Source organism: Mya arenaria, chromosome 6 (genome assembly GCF_026914265.1).
Source record: "Mya arenaria isolate MELC-2E11 chromosome 6, ASM2691426v1".
NCBI lineage: Eukaryota > Metazoa > Mollusca > Bivalvia > Myida > Myidae > Mya > Mya arenaria.
In genome coordinates this window covers 77,317,821-77,333,759 of record NC_069127.1, presented here as the reverse complement: position 1 = coordinate 77,333,759, position 15,939 = coordinate 77,317,821, and the positions used below count along the sequence as shown (strand labels likewise).

The following is a 15,939-nucleotide window of genomic DNA, read 5'->3' as shown; positions in this document are numbered from 1 at the left end:
CAAAAATATGAAAATCCACGATCTAATTTTTGTCAGCAATCTTAAATCATTGGTTTGCAGAAAATTATGCAAAAATTATTTGCCCTTTCCAAGACAAAAAATAAAAAAAAGTTGTTAAAATGGTAAATCTGTGAGAGTGCAGCTATAAGCGATGATTATCTCTGTAGTTGACACAAGCCTTATCAGGATTGTTCATAATTGACCTTTTCTATCTTTGCCATTTAGAGTTAATAGTTACCTGCGTCAGAGATGAAATTTATGTGCTATTCATGCAAACAGTGCTGGAAATAAATCTTGTGTCAATGAAGCTCTAGTTAATATTATCTTATACTCTGTAAATATTAAAATAACATGTTTATAACACATTGTACGACGGAAGATGGCCGCAGTATCTGTAATGTATGAATCGTGAACGGATGAATTATAAAATGTTCAAATCTGTCTGCCGGCCTCCTTTAGCCGAGCTGTCACCTTAAATTCGTGTGTTAGATTTCATTAATCTCTTTTACACAACCGTCGTTTTTAAATAGTTCTATTCATGCGTCTTCCACTGGTGAGACGAAATTCCTTCTTTCGCGCATGCGGATGTGATGTGGCCACGCAATATTGAGCTGGTAGGCGCTGGTAGACCTTAGAACCTTCTGGGGACAGAAACAGTTTAAGAGTATCCACGATGTCGAAAATGCAGTATATTATTATAATCGAGAAGTAATTTTAAATTACTCATGGGGAACATCGAACTTAAGTATTATTTTATTGAGTTGAAATATATAAACGTCATTGCACATCTCATATCAGCTAAATTTATACAGTTGATTGACATTAATATTCCCACACAGAACATCACTTTAAATGAAATGTAAGTTAACTGGTATGCCTTATCTACTAATAATTTCCTTCAGGTATCGTTATAGATGTTTGACATGATAGCAGGTTAAGAAAAGAAAGACGAAAGTGTCACTTGATATCTTCATAAGGTTCAACAGTGTGCATGTTAAGTAGGGTGTTTACCACAGTTTACCTAACACGGAGTGTTTTAAAGCGATACTTCCAATTAAGTATCGCAATAAAACAACGTTGTATAACTAATAAAACATTCATGAATGACACTTTCTTAACAAGGCGAGCATCGACACAAGAAGTGATAAAACGTTCATGGTAAGCTTATGAAATAATATTTGCCTAATTTGTACAGAGGATTAAGCCTTTTGCCTTTTATAGATTTAAAAAGATAATTTGGATTGGTTTGTATGTTAGTGCATAGTGCGTCATATTTTAAAACCTCGCTGTACTAATCATAACGAAATAAGATGCTCAGTTAAAAGTATGCATTTTAGATGAACTTTAAAAAGTAAAAGCTAGTCTTTTGTCATTAGAGGAGTAAAACGTGGCATGACAAAATACGACACTGGAAGTGTGATTCATGTTGTGGTACTCACAATAATATACTCGAGTGTGTAGTTTAATAAAGCAATTGAACGACGATTTTAAACATAATAATGTCATTTTAGGACGTAAATAGTTAGTGGAATTATCCTGAACAATACATAGAAGGTGACTAAAACGGAAGTGCGTTATGTCTGCCAAGAAGACGCTGGACATCACGCCGGTGTTCAACCACCGGAAGTCGGTGGCCCTGGTGGACACTGCAGAGGAGTTGGTGGACAGTCTAGATAACCTGTCCGTCTGTCTGCGCCACATCGAGGAGAAATACCCACCGGTAGGCATGTTTGTTTGCGTATTATGCTCCTGTTCCATCAGAATGTAATATGACAGAATGTTATATAATTATCATGCAATTTAAAATCATCCTAACTGATATCTTTATTATAACATACGTCTTGTAGTTATAATTGTCGTCTCAAACCTTGTCGTTTTGTTTTTACCATCGTCAATTGTCTTTATAACATTATTTACGTGATCAACCATTTATAGAACTTCTTTAGTATTATCGTTTTCATCACCATCGTCATTATGATATTTATACTTTTTTCATCATATATATCAAAATATAATAATAATAATAATAATAATAATAATAATAATAATAATACTAATAATAATAATTAATTATTATTGAAATAATAATAATAATAATAATAATAATAATAATAATAATAATGATAATAATAATAATAATTATAATAATAATAATATTAAAATAATAATAATAATTAAAATAATAATAATAATAATAATAATAATAATAATAATAATAATAATAATAAGAAGAAGAAGAAGAAGAATAATGATAATAATAATAATAATAATAATAATGATAATAATAATAATAATGATGATGATGATGACAAGATTATATAGAAGAAGAAGAAGAAGAAGAAGAAGAAGAAGAAGAAGAAGAAGAAGAAGAAGAAGATCAACAACAACAACAACAACAGGACGAAGAAGAAGAAGAAAAAGAAGCTGAAGCGTACTGCGCTTATAAGTATGAAGTGTAACGGATGAAACTACCATGGTTGCCGACAATGATGGCCAACTTGCTATTGTTCTTTTCTGCGCTTTCCTGCTCAAAGAAGAGTCAGTGCCAGTGTACACTAGTTAAAAATGTTTCCTCATACGATTAATCTGAGGATTCATTGAAGAAGAGCAAACAAAGATTGCAGTTATCAAGTAAAGTACTTAATTTGGCAGGTGCATTATACTTTAGCAGTAAATCGTTTTATATAAAAGCAAAAGAGCACTGGTTTGCATCGTGTCATTCATTATATTTTGACAGCAAATTAAAAGTCACAAGGAGAAAGAAAAATTAATAAATAGGTTACCGTTGTCATTAATTTTACAACGAAACCAATGTTTATTATCGTTGTATGCATCATTGTCGTACTAAACATCAACTGTGAGCATCTGATTGTGCAAATAATGCAGTTAAGGAGCAACATTAAACATATAGAAAGAAATTTTATGGTCTGTGTTAGACTTTTTAATTATAAAAAACCTCAGTCATTCTATTTTTTGAAACACCAGAGACGGCTCCAAATAATCTTTACCAAGAACAAAACACTCATGTAATGAATTGCAATGCAGTGTGACACAATTTCTAGAACATTCTTAAGCGTAACAACATAATCATAGGAGATTATTTCACTAAGCCAACATTCTTACTTTATTTTATTAAATATATTTTTATTGTAATAATCATGAAGATAGTTTATGTAAATATGACACAAAATATGACAAAGCATAAACAGCTAATACTCTTAACATTTATCCTGTCATAAAGGACTTAAAATGTTTCGAATAAATTGAAAGTACCTGATTACATTTGACTGATTAACTTACTTAAACTTAATTTTGCAAAGTTACCCTGGGCTTGTTCCAGTTATAAGTAACTTAAGACGTTTCCAGAAAGTGTCCTAGAATTATAAGTTGTTGTTGTTTTTTTATTGTTTATACATGAATGAAAATAGGCTGTAAAGCACTTTCGGAAATTCGCTTTAAAATCTTAGTAGAATTTGGAGCATTCTTTTTTCATATATATAAGATATACAAGATTAAAATTAAACTAAATTAATTAAGGTTCAAGGTTTTTAATAGGTAATCAGGTATAGTCAGCAGTTTGAATTAACAACAGAGAACGAAGTACAAAAGAGAGTAACAACCTTAACTCCATCAAAACAATGCAGCGATATTTAAGATGTTTTAACAATGAAATCTTTCGGAAACACATCATTTGGACGAAACCAAAGGCGTGTCGATGCAAAATCTTGCCCGGGGGGAGAACACCCCAGGGAAATGCCCATGCACCCATATATGACATGACACATCTTTACAATGTTTAAATACTTGTATTGAAGGTAGATGTTTGCTAAACCAGGCTATATGAATGAGCATGTCAACCTGTCCTTAATGGTTCTACGATAATGGCGGACTTTTATGTAATTTATTTGTTGTATGCACCTTATGGTAATAAGCATCACTTTACTGACTTTACAGTCTAAAACAACAAACCCAGCATCAAAAGGTGACGTAGTTCCGGATCAGAACGGAAGTATTTATGAAAAGCTGATGGAAAATCTTGAAGTGGCACGCGACCTGACCGACATCTTAAAACGCGAGAAATGGCGCCTCAGCAGACGGGAAATGAGCGTGGAACTCCGTATGGGAGAATTAGAAGATTACAAATCACATTTAAAGAGCGACATGGTAAGAAATACGTCCAGTAGTTTTGATTTGCCTAACGGTCATTTCTTTATCATGTTCATCACTTTGCAACATTATTCAGTATATACGGTTGGATAATGTGGTTTATAAAGTCATATGAAGACATTACGTTATTATCTTGTTATACTAGTTTCTTAAATAAGACATTAATGCCTCATGCTTTAAATTTTCTTATGTTCCACTTTATAGCCAGCCCTCGTGCAACTTTGGTTAATTAATGCTTATTGTACTTCGTACCTTCATGCAATGCACTCGCTTTCAATTTACCAAATTTGGTTCATGTTTACACATTAGTTTGTTGTGACACAGTTAAATAGTCATCTTGAATTAATTGTACCAGGTCATATGACAATACATTTATTTATAAATATTTATTTCAAGCATTAACTTATATATCCAGAACGACATGAACCAGACGGTTGAAGCCCTAAGCATACGTATTGTGCAGCTGGAGAACAGCCTTTGTGAGGCACAGGAACTGCAGGAGGAGACCGAGGCCGCCAAACAGGAGGCACAGGACGACCTCGACACCGCCAATAAGACTATTAAAGGTAAAAATTATTAAGCAATATCATTTGTTTCATATTCCTAAGTTAATTCTAATCATCTTTATGTGCGGCATATAAAATTGATTGTTAGATATGTGTTAACAATGATCCTAATCTAAGCTTGGTTTTATTAGCCTGTCATATTTTGAAAAATTGGGACGTTCTATAATGTACTGCTTTCCCTGCAGAATTCAATAACCGCTATTTTAAAAGTTGAACGATTTTCACGTAGATATATGTAAACATTTTAAATTTTAAGACACAAAAAGTCTAACCGGGAAAATGTTTTCGACACCAGTTAAGAGTTTCTTGCTATTCTACAAACGGGCAGAGATGCATAATCATTTGCCGCATAAAACCACGCTGTGCGTATAATGTCATATGCACTCGTAAACAGAAGCTTTTTGTCGGACATTTTTCAGTCGGACAATATCGCAATTGCCTCCCCCCCCCCCAAAAAAAAAAAGAAAAAGATGTGCAATGTGGCAAAAGTAAATGCAAGATAGCTGCATAGATGTACTTTCGTACACCATAAGTGAAACTCATCCAGTATATCACTTACGCAATAATTATCATTAAACAAGTCAGACATTTTATAGATATGTATTGTATAGTCCAGTATTTGTGAACGTGTGAGAAATAATTAAGTTTTCTTTTTGTCCATTTATCTCGCTTAAGCTTCTGACAATTGCTAAATGCGCTTTCGCGTACCGAATACATACCTAATCTTAGTGTGGTCATTATGTGCTTGGGTTTGTAGAATAGTGATCAGAGAAATACACGCATGTCCAGTAGCAGAAAATTCCGAAAACGTAGATTCTATTTCCAATTGGCGTGGAGTTGCATGGTATGCACACTGTCAAGACGCGCTCAGGACTTAGTATACACATGGCTATTTGGGTAGTCAAAACTGTTGTCCCGATGTGGAGTGGATGTCATCTGATAGGCCAAAGGCAACAGTTCCGAATGTCATCCCCGACACCAAATGTCAACCGTTTTGGATTTTACCTGATCAAAAGTATATTAGAAAACAGTTTAAGAAACATTGACAAACGTTAATGATATGCCGTTTGAATATTAAATTTGGAAATCTCAATGACGCGAAAGAGAAACAGTTCATATCGGTGACCGGGGATTAGTCCAATCAGAGAAAAATTGATTGCTTTCATGTAAAACACCAGAAACTAACAGTTTGTATTTTTTTAACGAATAAGGAAATAAATCATACTATTCATCATTCTACACTACGTATGTTTGAAACTGTTTTTTGGTATGCTTCTTTAAAGCTGCACTCTCACAGATCGAACGTTTTGTTTAATTATTTTTGTCTCGAAACGATTAAATTTTTGCGAAAATGCATGAAAACCAGTGATACAAGACTAATGACGAATATTCAGATCGCTGGTTTTCATATTTATGTTGAAATATTGATGTTTTATGCATTTTCTTCAAACGTTAGAAACGCTTTTAGCAATAATTCATTAATTTTCGAACGTATATAAGAAAACTGCGATCTAATCTTCAGTCAGCAGTCTTATATCACTGGTTTTTAGATAGTAACGCAAAAACTGTCTCATTCCAAAGATATAAAAAAATGGTCGAAACGGCAAATCTGTGAGGGTGCAGCTTTAACGATGTACGCATTTTATTTTTAATTGTTAGAATAATTTAAAAATATGCGAACAAAGACAGCAAATATCCGCCTAACATTATTATATATTAGTAAATATAACTTCTTTAAATTATCTACGGTGATATATGTTTTGGTGGCTCATGAAACGAGAAAACATGAGAAACTTGTCTTACAAATGTCGTCCATTAGATGCATTAATGAAGGTGTCAGGTTGAACGTACTTTATCCCAAGTGGTTGAATGTTTTTTACTCTAAGTGCTTGAATAACCTGTACTTTAAAATCCAAAATTTAGAAAGACTTAGTTTGTTTGATGAATTTAAATGATCTTTTAAAATACCACAGTCACAGGGCTAGACTATAATATTATCCAATTAATTATGAGATCATGCCACATGCAGAGTCAATTTTAAATCGAACTAGAAAGAGAGTGTTCTTATGTATAAATGCATACAAATACGTATTTAAGAATAAAGTGCAATTTCGACATGATTGAAGATAACAAGTTATTAAAATGTATAGGTTTATGCAGTTAAAACAATCCATCATACTGATGAAATCGAGTTAATTCCAAGAATATATTCACGAGAAGAATTGATCAACTGTTTCCGCATTACAAATAGGCATACTGAAACAAATTAACGTAATTGACATATTTGGCTTGTACATTGAGAGGCAAACGTCAATACTGTATATTATATCTTGCCTGATACGAATTAGTCATTTTTGGAAATAGAACACAGTTCATAGGAGGTGCTCATATGAGTTAACATAAAATTGCAATCAGTATTATGTGAATTATACCGAGACCATTATTTTTATACTCTGTATCTTGCGCGTCCGAATGATACTTTCTTTTATAGCGAATTTGCCATAGGTTTTTTTTTTGTTTTGATAAAGATCTATAACTGATGAAAAGTTTTGCTGTTTTTATATAATTTCAGAGTTGCAAAATAACAAGACTGACCTCGCGAAAGAAATCACCATGCTAACGTCCCAAAGAAAAGACAGTTCCATGCGAAATCAATTTCAGGAGATGAGCGACAAGGTGGAGATACTTGTCCTGGAAAACCATCAACTGAAGGACATCATCCGTGAGAAAGACGATACCATAGAAAACATGGAGAAACGGTTGAGAGACATAGAAGTTAAAGAAAGGGAGAATGTGGAACATATGAATGATATGGAGAAACGGTTGGGAGAACTTGACATTGGCAATGGAGAAGTTAGCAAGGCAAAGAGAGACAGCAGTGAAATGTCGAGACAAGATAGTGGATACTGTGGCAGTATTGTTGACAAGCCACCTGGAAGCACAAACCTAGATGGCATCATGGAGACCACAGAAGTGGTCTATGTGTAGAAACCACGAAGTTTAGTTATTAAAATGAAAAATGTTATAAATCGATTTGTGATCGATATAACTACTCTGTATTGCTTCACGTTGTCACCTTAATTTACTGACAAAGTCATATTGACGCGCACATACATGGTAACAATATGGTTTCTACATTTATTCGTTGGTCCCAAGAGATTGAATTCAATTATTATTTGTTCTCATACTTTCATGACATTATTGAAGAAAGTGAACATGAATTATCTGTCAACAATGACCTTTTTGGTGGCCACACAAAATGAATCTGTTGATTTATGCGATAAAGATGCAGCGATAAAGTTGCGTCCCATACCAGAAAGGACGTGGCAAAACAGTTTCCGATACGGCGATTACTGCTTTGATTATCGCTGAACATTACAGAAAATTAATCATATGCGCTTTATTTCTTGTCTAAGCTGGGAAGTATGTTGCCTTTATGTTGCTACTATATTGTTCTTATAATAAACACCTTCTACACATACGACCAATGCTGTATAATATTAGAAATCAGTAATCGTTGTGGGTTTTTGATTTCAGGGTAGTCTCGATTTTCTCGACTAATTATTTCGAGTGAAGAGGGTTTTATTATTAAGATAATATGATTATGCGCATTTGTCAAATCTACCATACAGTGATGCGTTACTACCTGTACGAGTATGTATTAAAGCACCGGTCATGCTATTTGTAGTTTGCGTTAAATTGAAAACCATGACAGATACATGTATATAAGAAAGGGCACTTGTTCATTTCAGCTATTCCTGCAAATTAGTTATTTAAATATGATAAAACTGATTATAAAACGGGGATGAACCCTTCTGGTGTTCTTGTTTAAGAATGATTAATCTGTATTAGATGTAAATAGAAATCATTTTACTGAAATATCTATATGTGGTTATTATTTTACTGAATTTATATGGTCTGTATATGTTTCACTGAAATTCGTTTCTCTTAAATCTTTATGTTCGATCAATATTTTACTGTCAGTGCTGTTACTGTTCCTTCTCCTCATTATTTGTTTGTGTTTTCAAGTTAAAATATAGATCATTGATTTGCAATATATATTCATGTATTCGTATCACGCTTTCGAAAAAAACACCAATGTTATAAATAGTACTTATTTTGATAATTTTCCCCTTACTCATAAACATATCATCTTTCATTTTTAACTCGTGATAACATACATACAAATGTACATAATTGTGATCTGTAAATCACTAAAATGCATTGCAATGACTTTGTTGGTAGTTCATCTTGTGCAAATAAAATTTGTTTTTATGTACCTTTTGTTTTAGTTCTTGCTAAAAATAAGATATAAACCTTATTTTCATTTTTTTTAAAAAGCCGTATAGTTCTTCAATTTTAACTAAGTTTATCGGTTCCATACGATATGTTTGACAAATACATTGATTGAAGGAAATCAAGCTAATGATATACTCATAACACACTCAAACACGGGTCAAGATATCAATATGAAACTTGGTACACATGTTGCCAGAAAATATATTCCCATGTCTAACATGTAGGTATAATTCTAGCGTTGAATTTCCGATAATGACATTTTCTTCTTCGAAATGTGTAACGTGACAAAGTCTTTGATGTATTGACTTTTAATTTCTTAGACATACATATCTAAATGCGAGAGAAGTGCAGGCGGTGACTTCTCTTGTTAAACATGAAGTAATGGCATATTTGTTTCACTCCTCATAGAGGGAAGTTAAAACTATGGAAAGAATTGAGGACAAAAAAAACATGCTGCAGCTACTTTAAGGTAATTAACATACCTATTGCAATTATTTGAAGCTGAAAATAATGAAAGGTCTCGTATTTAGCATCATTAACTTTAGAACCATAAAGCATATATACATATGTAAACATAATAAAAACACAAATAATCAAACAAATACAATTTCCATGTAAATATACAAACCACTTGACGGCCTAGATATGTGAAATTAAACTCATAACATTTCAAGTCGCCTGTGTGCACATTTCAAATTTTACTAAATGCCCGGACAAGGTATAATTGGGTCCTGGAATAACATTTATTTACTAGAGTACGTACAAGTATACCATATCTGATTGATGCTATCGAAAGGTGCATTTGAATCACCTGGTCAAAGATGTGAAAGTTCTTAAATTACTGAATTGCTCTTTCCTCATGAAATTATTTCAGCTGCAATAATTTGGGTCTTTTTCATTACAATGTCAATCACTTGCTAGGTCGTTCATCCTAGCGAGTTGTATAGCTTTCATGAACACAACAGATAGTGTTTGAGTGCAAACAGAAGAAGACAAAATGAATAAAAACAGCTATATTTAGATATGTGTAAAATTTAATTTAATAACATGAGAATTGAGTCTGCAAACATATATTCGCAACTACGCCTGATCAATGTTGATTACTTAAACAATCAAGAAAGTCGCGAAAATGTGTGACAAACCGATTATTTGCTTCAAAACCGGCTGTTTTGCTTAATAAATACGAAATACTTTTTCCTTATGACTAAATTAATATATTCTAAAAGACATCAAATCTGTTCTGTACCTTTGTTCGCATTCCACCGCTTAAAATTCAACTCGCACAAATAACGCACTATTATCGACTATCCCCTCTTGACGTCATCAAAGGACAGATAATTCAAATACGGTATAATATTGAAAGGGGATCTCAGGGTAAATTGTAAGAAAAATAGAACGGAAGAAAATAATTGTAGCTTGGTATTTAAAAAAATGTAAAATTGGAAGAATCCTGACCAAAGAAAATCATTTAAAATAATATAACAGGCTATTCCAAAGTACAAAATGCATGTCCCGAATTGAGTATTAGGCCAAAAAAAATACCTGTGTTCCGGTAACCCGACCGACCCTATTTTTTCCTCGCCGACCCTAATCTTTTTTTAGACATAAAAGTAAAAAAAAAAAAATCTTTCTTAAAAAAAAATATTTCTTTAAATATATTGTTATTATGTTCGTTGTTTGTCTTTCAATGTCCCCGGAGAATATACTTTCATTCCTGATTATGTATTACCGAGACGGAAACAAAATGGCGGAGGGCGGCGAACCCTGTCCGATATCTTCAAATTGGCAAACGCATGTTTACGGTCCAAACACGTGGTTGATCACCGGAGGCATAATTTGCTGTATTTTTAATGAAAGTATGTTGAATTCTAGTTCGCGGTGTTACTTATCCATATCCATGTTCAACATAAAACTTACTTTTTTTACGATTAGGCTCTGCGTATATCATTCAGGCTTCTTACGATTAGGCTTTGTGAATTCATGCAGGCTAACTGCCAGGTTCCAATACACATTTCATTAATCGTTATATTCATTTATCCGCAATTTTCAACGGTTATTTATTTCGCCTTATTTAAGTGCCATCAGCTAAAATCCAAACAAAAAAACTGCGAGGGTTAACAACACATTTATAGGAATGTGTCGGCTGCAGATCATACGGTACAATTTGTGACGTCAGAGCACTAGCGGTGATATGATCAAAGGCGCGTGGCTTTGGTTTGTACCTAATTCGGTCAGTCGGATACCGAATGATCCCATTTGATTGCCAGGATTTCGCCTAGGCTGGTACGAAAATACCATACGATCGAAAAAATAATAATCAATAATCGTCATCTGGGAATCTTAAAACAATGACCGAAATGTTTAAATTCACTATAAATATGAATGAAACTCTGATTGTAGTAATGTACGAAAAATAAGATACGTAAAATAAATCCATATCCGCGTTTACTTACTCTTTTATTAATCCACCTCCGCTTGAAGGCCTAGTTTAAAGAGCTCACAGTTGACAAGAAAATCGGCGATTTTCCTCAAGCAAATTAAAAATTTAGTTGATAATTGACTGTTTGGCTAGAACATTATCACAGATTTGTTGAAACTGAAGTGCTGGATTTTTCCTTCAAACCGATCAAGATTTATAAACGAGTATTGTATACAAAAAACACCAGATTTCATGGGCAAAATTGACGGGAAAATACGGTAGTCGAAGGTAAGGAAATGATTTCAGGCATTAAACAATGCTGTTTTATCAGACTTTTTGTAAATTAGGAACCGCGTAGATATAACATTATTGATCTTATGCAGCAGAAAATTGCATGATATGGAAAGTGTAAAAAAAAAAATCCCAACCGACCGACCCTATTTTTTTCGCCATGTTACCGGAAACACAGGTTGTTGTGTTTTTTTTGGCCTTAGTGAAAAATCATAAACACTCATCTTGCTTTCATTGTGCTTTAGAGAAACAGCTGAAAAAAATATGAACAACAGCATTTACTGTCTTTTAGGATGAGTAAAATAAAAAAAGCAAACACGAAATCATCTAATCTGAAATAAAGTAGCACTTCCATATAGGTATTTTCTAAACGATGGAGTTACCCGGCCGAATAGTGCTTTTATTTTTTAAAAGTGGTGTGATATAGTTGCAGGAAAACTTTATACATAGGAAACTGCGATGCATTGCATTAGCATCCTAAGAACATTTAAAAAATAGTTTAACTTCAGTGTATGCAATTGTAACAGTTCTTTAAAGAACAAACGCTTCAAAACGATACTGTCGTGTTTTTTTTTTTAATTTGAGTTCCTGTTTTGAATGCTGTATCAATTAAACCCATCACGTCTACTTCTGGAATAACTGATTTGAGAAAACGTATCAATCTTTACTTCTGTTTTATTGCCTTTGTTTGCATAAGTACTCAAATAAGTTATACTCGTAAATTACAGTAAACTGGTGTAGGTGATGACCCTGTTTCAGATGAAACCATAATATGCACATGTAAAAGTATGGGAATATTATATCTGGTATGTTTTAAAGCGTAAGCTCTTGAAGTTTGTCAATCAGCAACTGGTTGCATTTTCAAAGTTCTCATATAAATAAATAGTTTTCATTTTGAGTGATAATGTTTAATCCTCGGTGTCTCTCGACGTATTTGCCCCATGGATATCTGGCAATATAACCTGGCCATTAGTCTTATAAACTGTCCTAACATATCGTGTGAATTGGGCACGCGTACGAACAAGCATGATGCATGTGGCTTTTAGCTGGTGATTCATGGTCATACGTCATGATAAAAAATACACATTTCTTTAGTTAATGCTTTATTCCTTAGAAAGGTGCAACTCGTATGGTATAAGAAAAGTTTGACATTGGGTGGTATTTAATCACAAAATTAATTTAACTTAAATTTTAGAGTAGAATCGGAGTGTTTTGATTTGACTGCAAAATTATTCGAAATTACGCTGAATGGAATCATTTGTGTAAGGTTATGGATATAACATATATATTTAATACGACGGACCCTGATATTGTCCCTTTGCATTAATGAAGTACATTTATATTACAACAGAACAGAACATAATTTGTCTGGTATAACAACAATGATGATCAGCCCTGTTTTTCTGAAAATTAAAAAAGGCGGAAATAAAATGGCTTAACTTGTTATGACTTCAATAATTAGAATAACAGTTTATGTTACAAAATGCATTGATAATACAGATACATGTGATATAGAGTATATTTGCTGATTGTATTTTATTTCACGAGTGATCATATAAGCATCTGTGTCAGCCTCTCATTGTGTTCAACAAATGATTGTAAAATGTTATTCGTCTCAAGCCAGCATGAAAAGGATCAATCGTTATGATCTCACTGAAGCAAGTGAAATGATCAAGTAAGCATTCACCAATAATCCTCACTCTTCCACTCATCTGCTAAAATACAATCATGTACGATAACCCCCCAAAAATGTGAGTAATAAATGTTATCTCTTCGTTTGACACGATGATCGATTGCACAATATTGAAATGAAACGCTTGACAGATATGATCTGTTTGACAAATATACTCGAGGCAAGGTAATAGAAGGGATAAGTATGACTTAAACATGCTAATCTTCATTTTCCCCACTCAAGTATATCGTGTTTTATCTTTTTCTACGATCTCTGTCAATGAACAGTCTAAATCTAACCAAGTCAGGTTTTGTTATACTTTCTGTGTACATCTATCAAATTGTCAATGAACAGTCCCAATAAAACAGTGACCTGGCCCCAATTTCTCGAAACTTCTTAAGCTTCACAGGCTTAAGTAGCTTATTTCAATTAGCCAAAAACATACTTATATTGAATTTTGATAAATGAAAAATGGTTTATTGTGATTATCATAAAGATAATTTCTATCTAAAGTTTAAAAACTCTTAAAGAAGTTATTATTACGCAATTTATTGAAAACCCAAATAATGAGATTAGCTTAATCCTGTTATAAGGGACTTAAGAAGTTTCGAGAAATTGGACCCTGGTGCTTCGGATGTACATAGCATTATTGTCAATAAACAGGATCAATCAAACAGAGACTGATGTGTTCATACCATTCGAGTATACGCCTAGCATCTTTGTCAATGAACATGATCTCAATCACACTGAGACTGTTTATTTTTATATTCCAGTTGTACACCTGGCATTTCATGTGATGAAAAGTCTCAATCAAACAGAGACTGATGCGTTCATATTTCGGGTGTACATATAGGATTCCTGTCAATGAACAGTCTCAATTAAACAGAGACTGGTGTTTTCATACTCCGGATGTACACCTGGCATTTCAGGTGATGAAAAGTCTCAATCAAACAGAGACTTATGCGTTCATATTTCGGGTGTACATCTAGGATTTCTGTCAATGAACAGTCTCAATTAAACTGAGACTGGTGGTATCATACTCCGGGTTGTACACCTAGGATTTCTGTCATCGAACGGGCTTAATTAAACTGAGACTGGTGTTTTCATACTCCGGGTCGTACACCTAGGTTTTCATACTCCGGGTCGTACACCTAGGTTTTCATACTCCGGGTCGTACACCTAGGTTTTCATACTCCGGGTCGAACACCTAGGTTTTCATACTCCGGGTCGTACACCTAGGTTTTCATACTCCGGGTCGTACACCTAGGATTTCTGTCATCGAACGGGCTTAATTAAACTGGGACTGGTGTTTTCATACTCCGGGTTGTACACCTAGGATTTCATACTCCGGGTCGTACACCTAGGTTTTCATACTCCGGGTCGTACACCTAGGTTTTCATACTCCGGGTCGTACACCTAGGTTTTCATACTCCGGGTCGTACACCTAGGTTTCTCTTAGAGTGGATTCATTTTATCAGATTCATAAAAACAAACGATACTATACGAAGTGGAAACTACTGTCAATATGGTCAAAATAATAAAAACTGCATATTTGATTCGCCAGTTTAACAGAAACTCAACTCAACTCAACTCAACTTATCTTTATTTCCACCGAAATCGATGATATGCATTATATGTACAAACAACTTAAATAACTGCTAATTACAATTCAATACAATGTTTAAATACTGATGTATGCATGGTTAAACATGAACATTTGATTTAGATATGATATGATGTTTAATAGTTTACACATATTATATACCATGATAGATATGAAAAGACAGTCCATATTCTTTACAATAACATTGCAGCGCAAAAGGATAAAGGACATGTGAGTCGAGGTAAGCAGACAGGCCTTACACGCATTCTAACAGGACTTAGGCCTTAGCAAGGCTTGCACGATCTTGCACGATCATGGCGTAATCTAGGTTTAATGAGGGAAACATGTACTAACAGGGTGCAAGCATCGTAAGACAAAAACAAAACACACAGTAGATACATATTACTGTGGATACATACAAGGCTATAGACTAGGTAAAAAAAAGGTATCGGTCCGCTGTTTTGGCAATAGGAATGTTGTACTGCTAAATGGTTCTATTTTTGTTATTTTGTTCTCCCTAGGCCCAGACTGGGGTTTAGATAAGTATGTATCTAGCGATATTATTCACTTATTTTATGGTTATTTTACTGTTTTATACAGAAATTGCAGAAAAAGGAGCGAACCCAAACCGTAATAGTCAAGATACAATAAGAACACTGACGCCTGTGCTACTCGACCACAAGAGCTTATACAAAAGCTGACGGATATTATAACTTTTAATACATTGGTAACATCACGTGATAATGTCAATCAAACCATCACGCTACAAGCTTTTCTGAATCGCGTTACTAACGTTTTTCTAAATTGTGGTCTTCAAAGACAATATTTTGAGCAAATATCAACATTTGTTGAAGGGTTCTAGCTGTCAGTATCTTAGTTTTAACACTCCTAAGGATTCGTCACACTTTATTACGTTACAAAA

At 33.7% G+C, this 15,939-nt stretch overlaps 1 protein-coding gene across 1 annotated transcript; it reads left to right on the top strand.

Annotated features, from left to right (window-relative positions):
* The first annotated feature begins 540 nt into the window (after positions 1-540).
* On the top strand, positions 541-8,983 carry LOC128238977 (epidermal growth factor receptor substrate 15-like 1). The gene is made up of 6 exons (XM_052955356.1): positions 541-614; positions 903-1,158; positions 1,512-1,720; positions 3,955-4,164; positions 4,583-4,733; positions 7,306-8,983. Exons 3-6 carry the CDS (start codon positions 1,577-1,579, stop codon positions 7,719-7,721), a joined length of 921 nt encoding a protein of 306 aa, XP_052811316.1. The 5' UTR covers positions 541-614; positions 903-1,158; positions 1,512-1,576; the 3' UTR covers positions 7,722-8,983.
* The last annotated feature ends 6,956 nt before the right edge of the window (positions 8,984-15,939 follow it).

What these genes read in the sequence shown, in the direction of transcription:
- LOC128238977 (XM_052955356.1), top strand. Translation starts at nt 1,577, where the DNA reads ATGTCTGCCAAGAAGACGCTGGACATCACGCCGGTGTTCAACCACCGG. An exon ending in TCGAGGAGAAATACCCACCG is followed by an intron (nt 1,721 to 3,954) that starts GTAGGCATGTTT and finishes CTGACTTTACAG; the next exon opens with TCTAAAACAACAAACCCAGC. An exon ending in CGCCAATAAGACTATTAAAG is followed by an intron (nt 4,734 to 7,305) that starts GTAAAAATTATT and finishes ATATAATTTCAG; the next exon opens with AGTTGCAAAATAACAAGACT.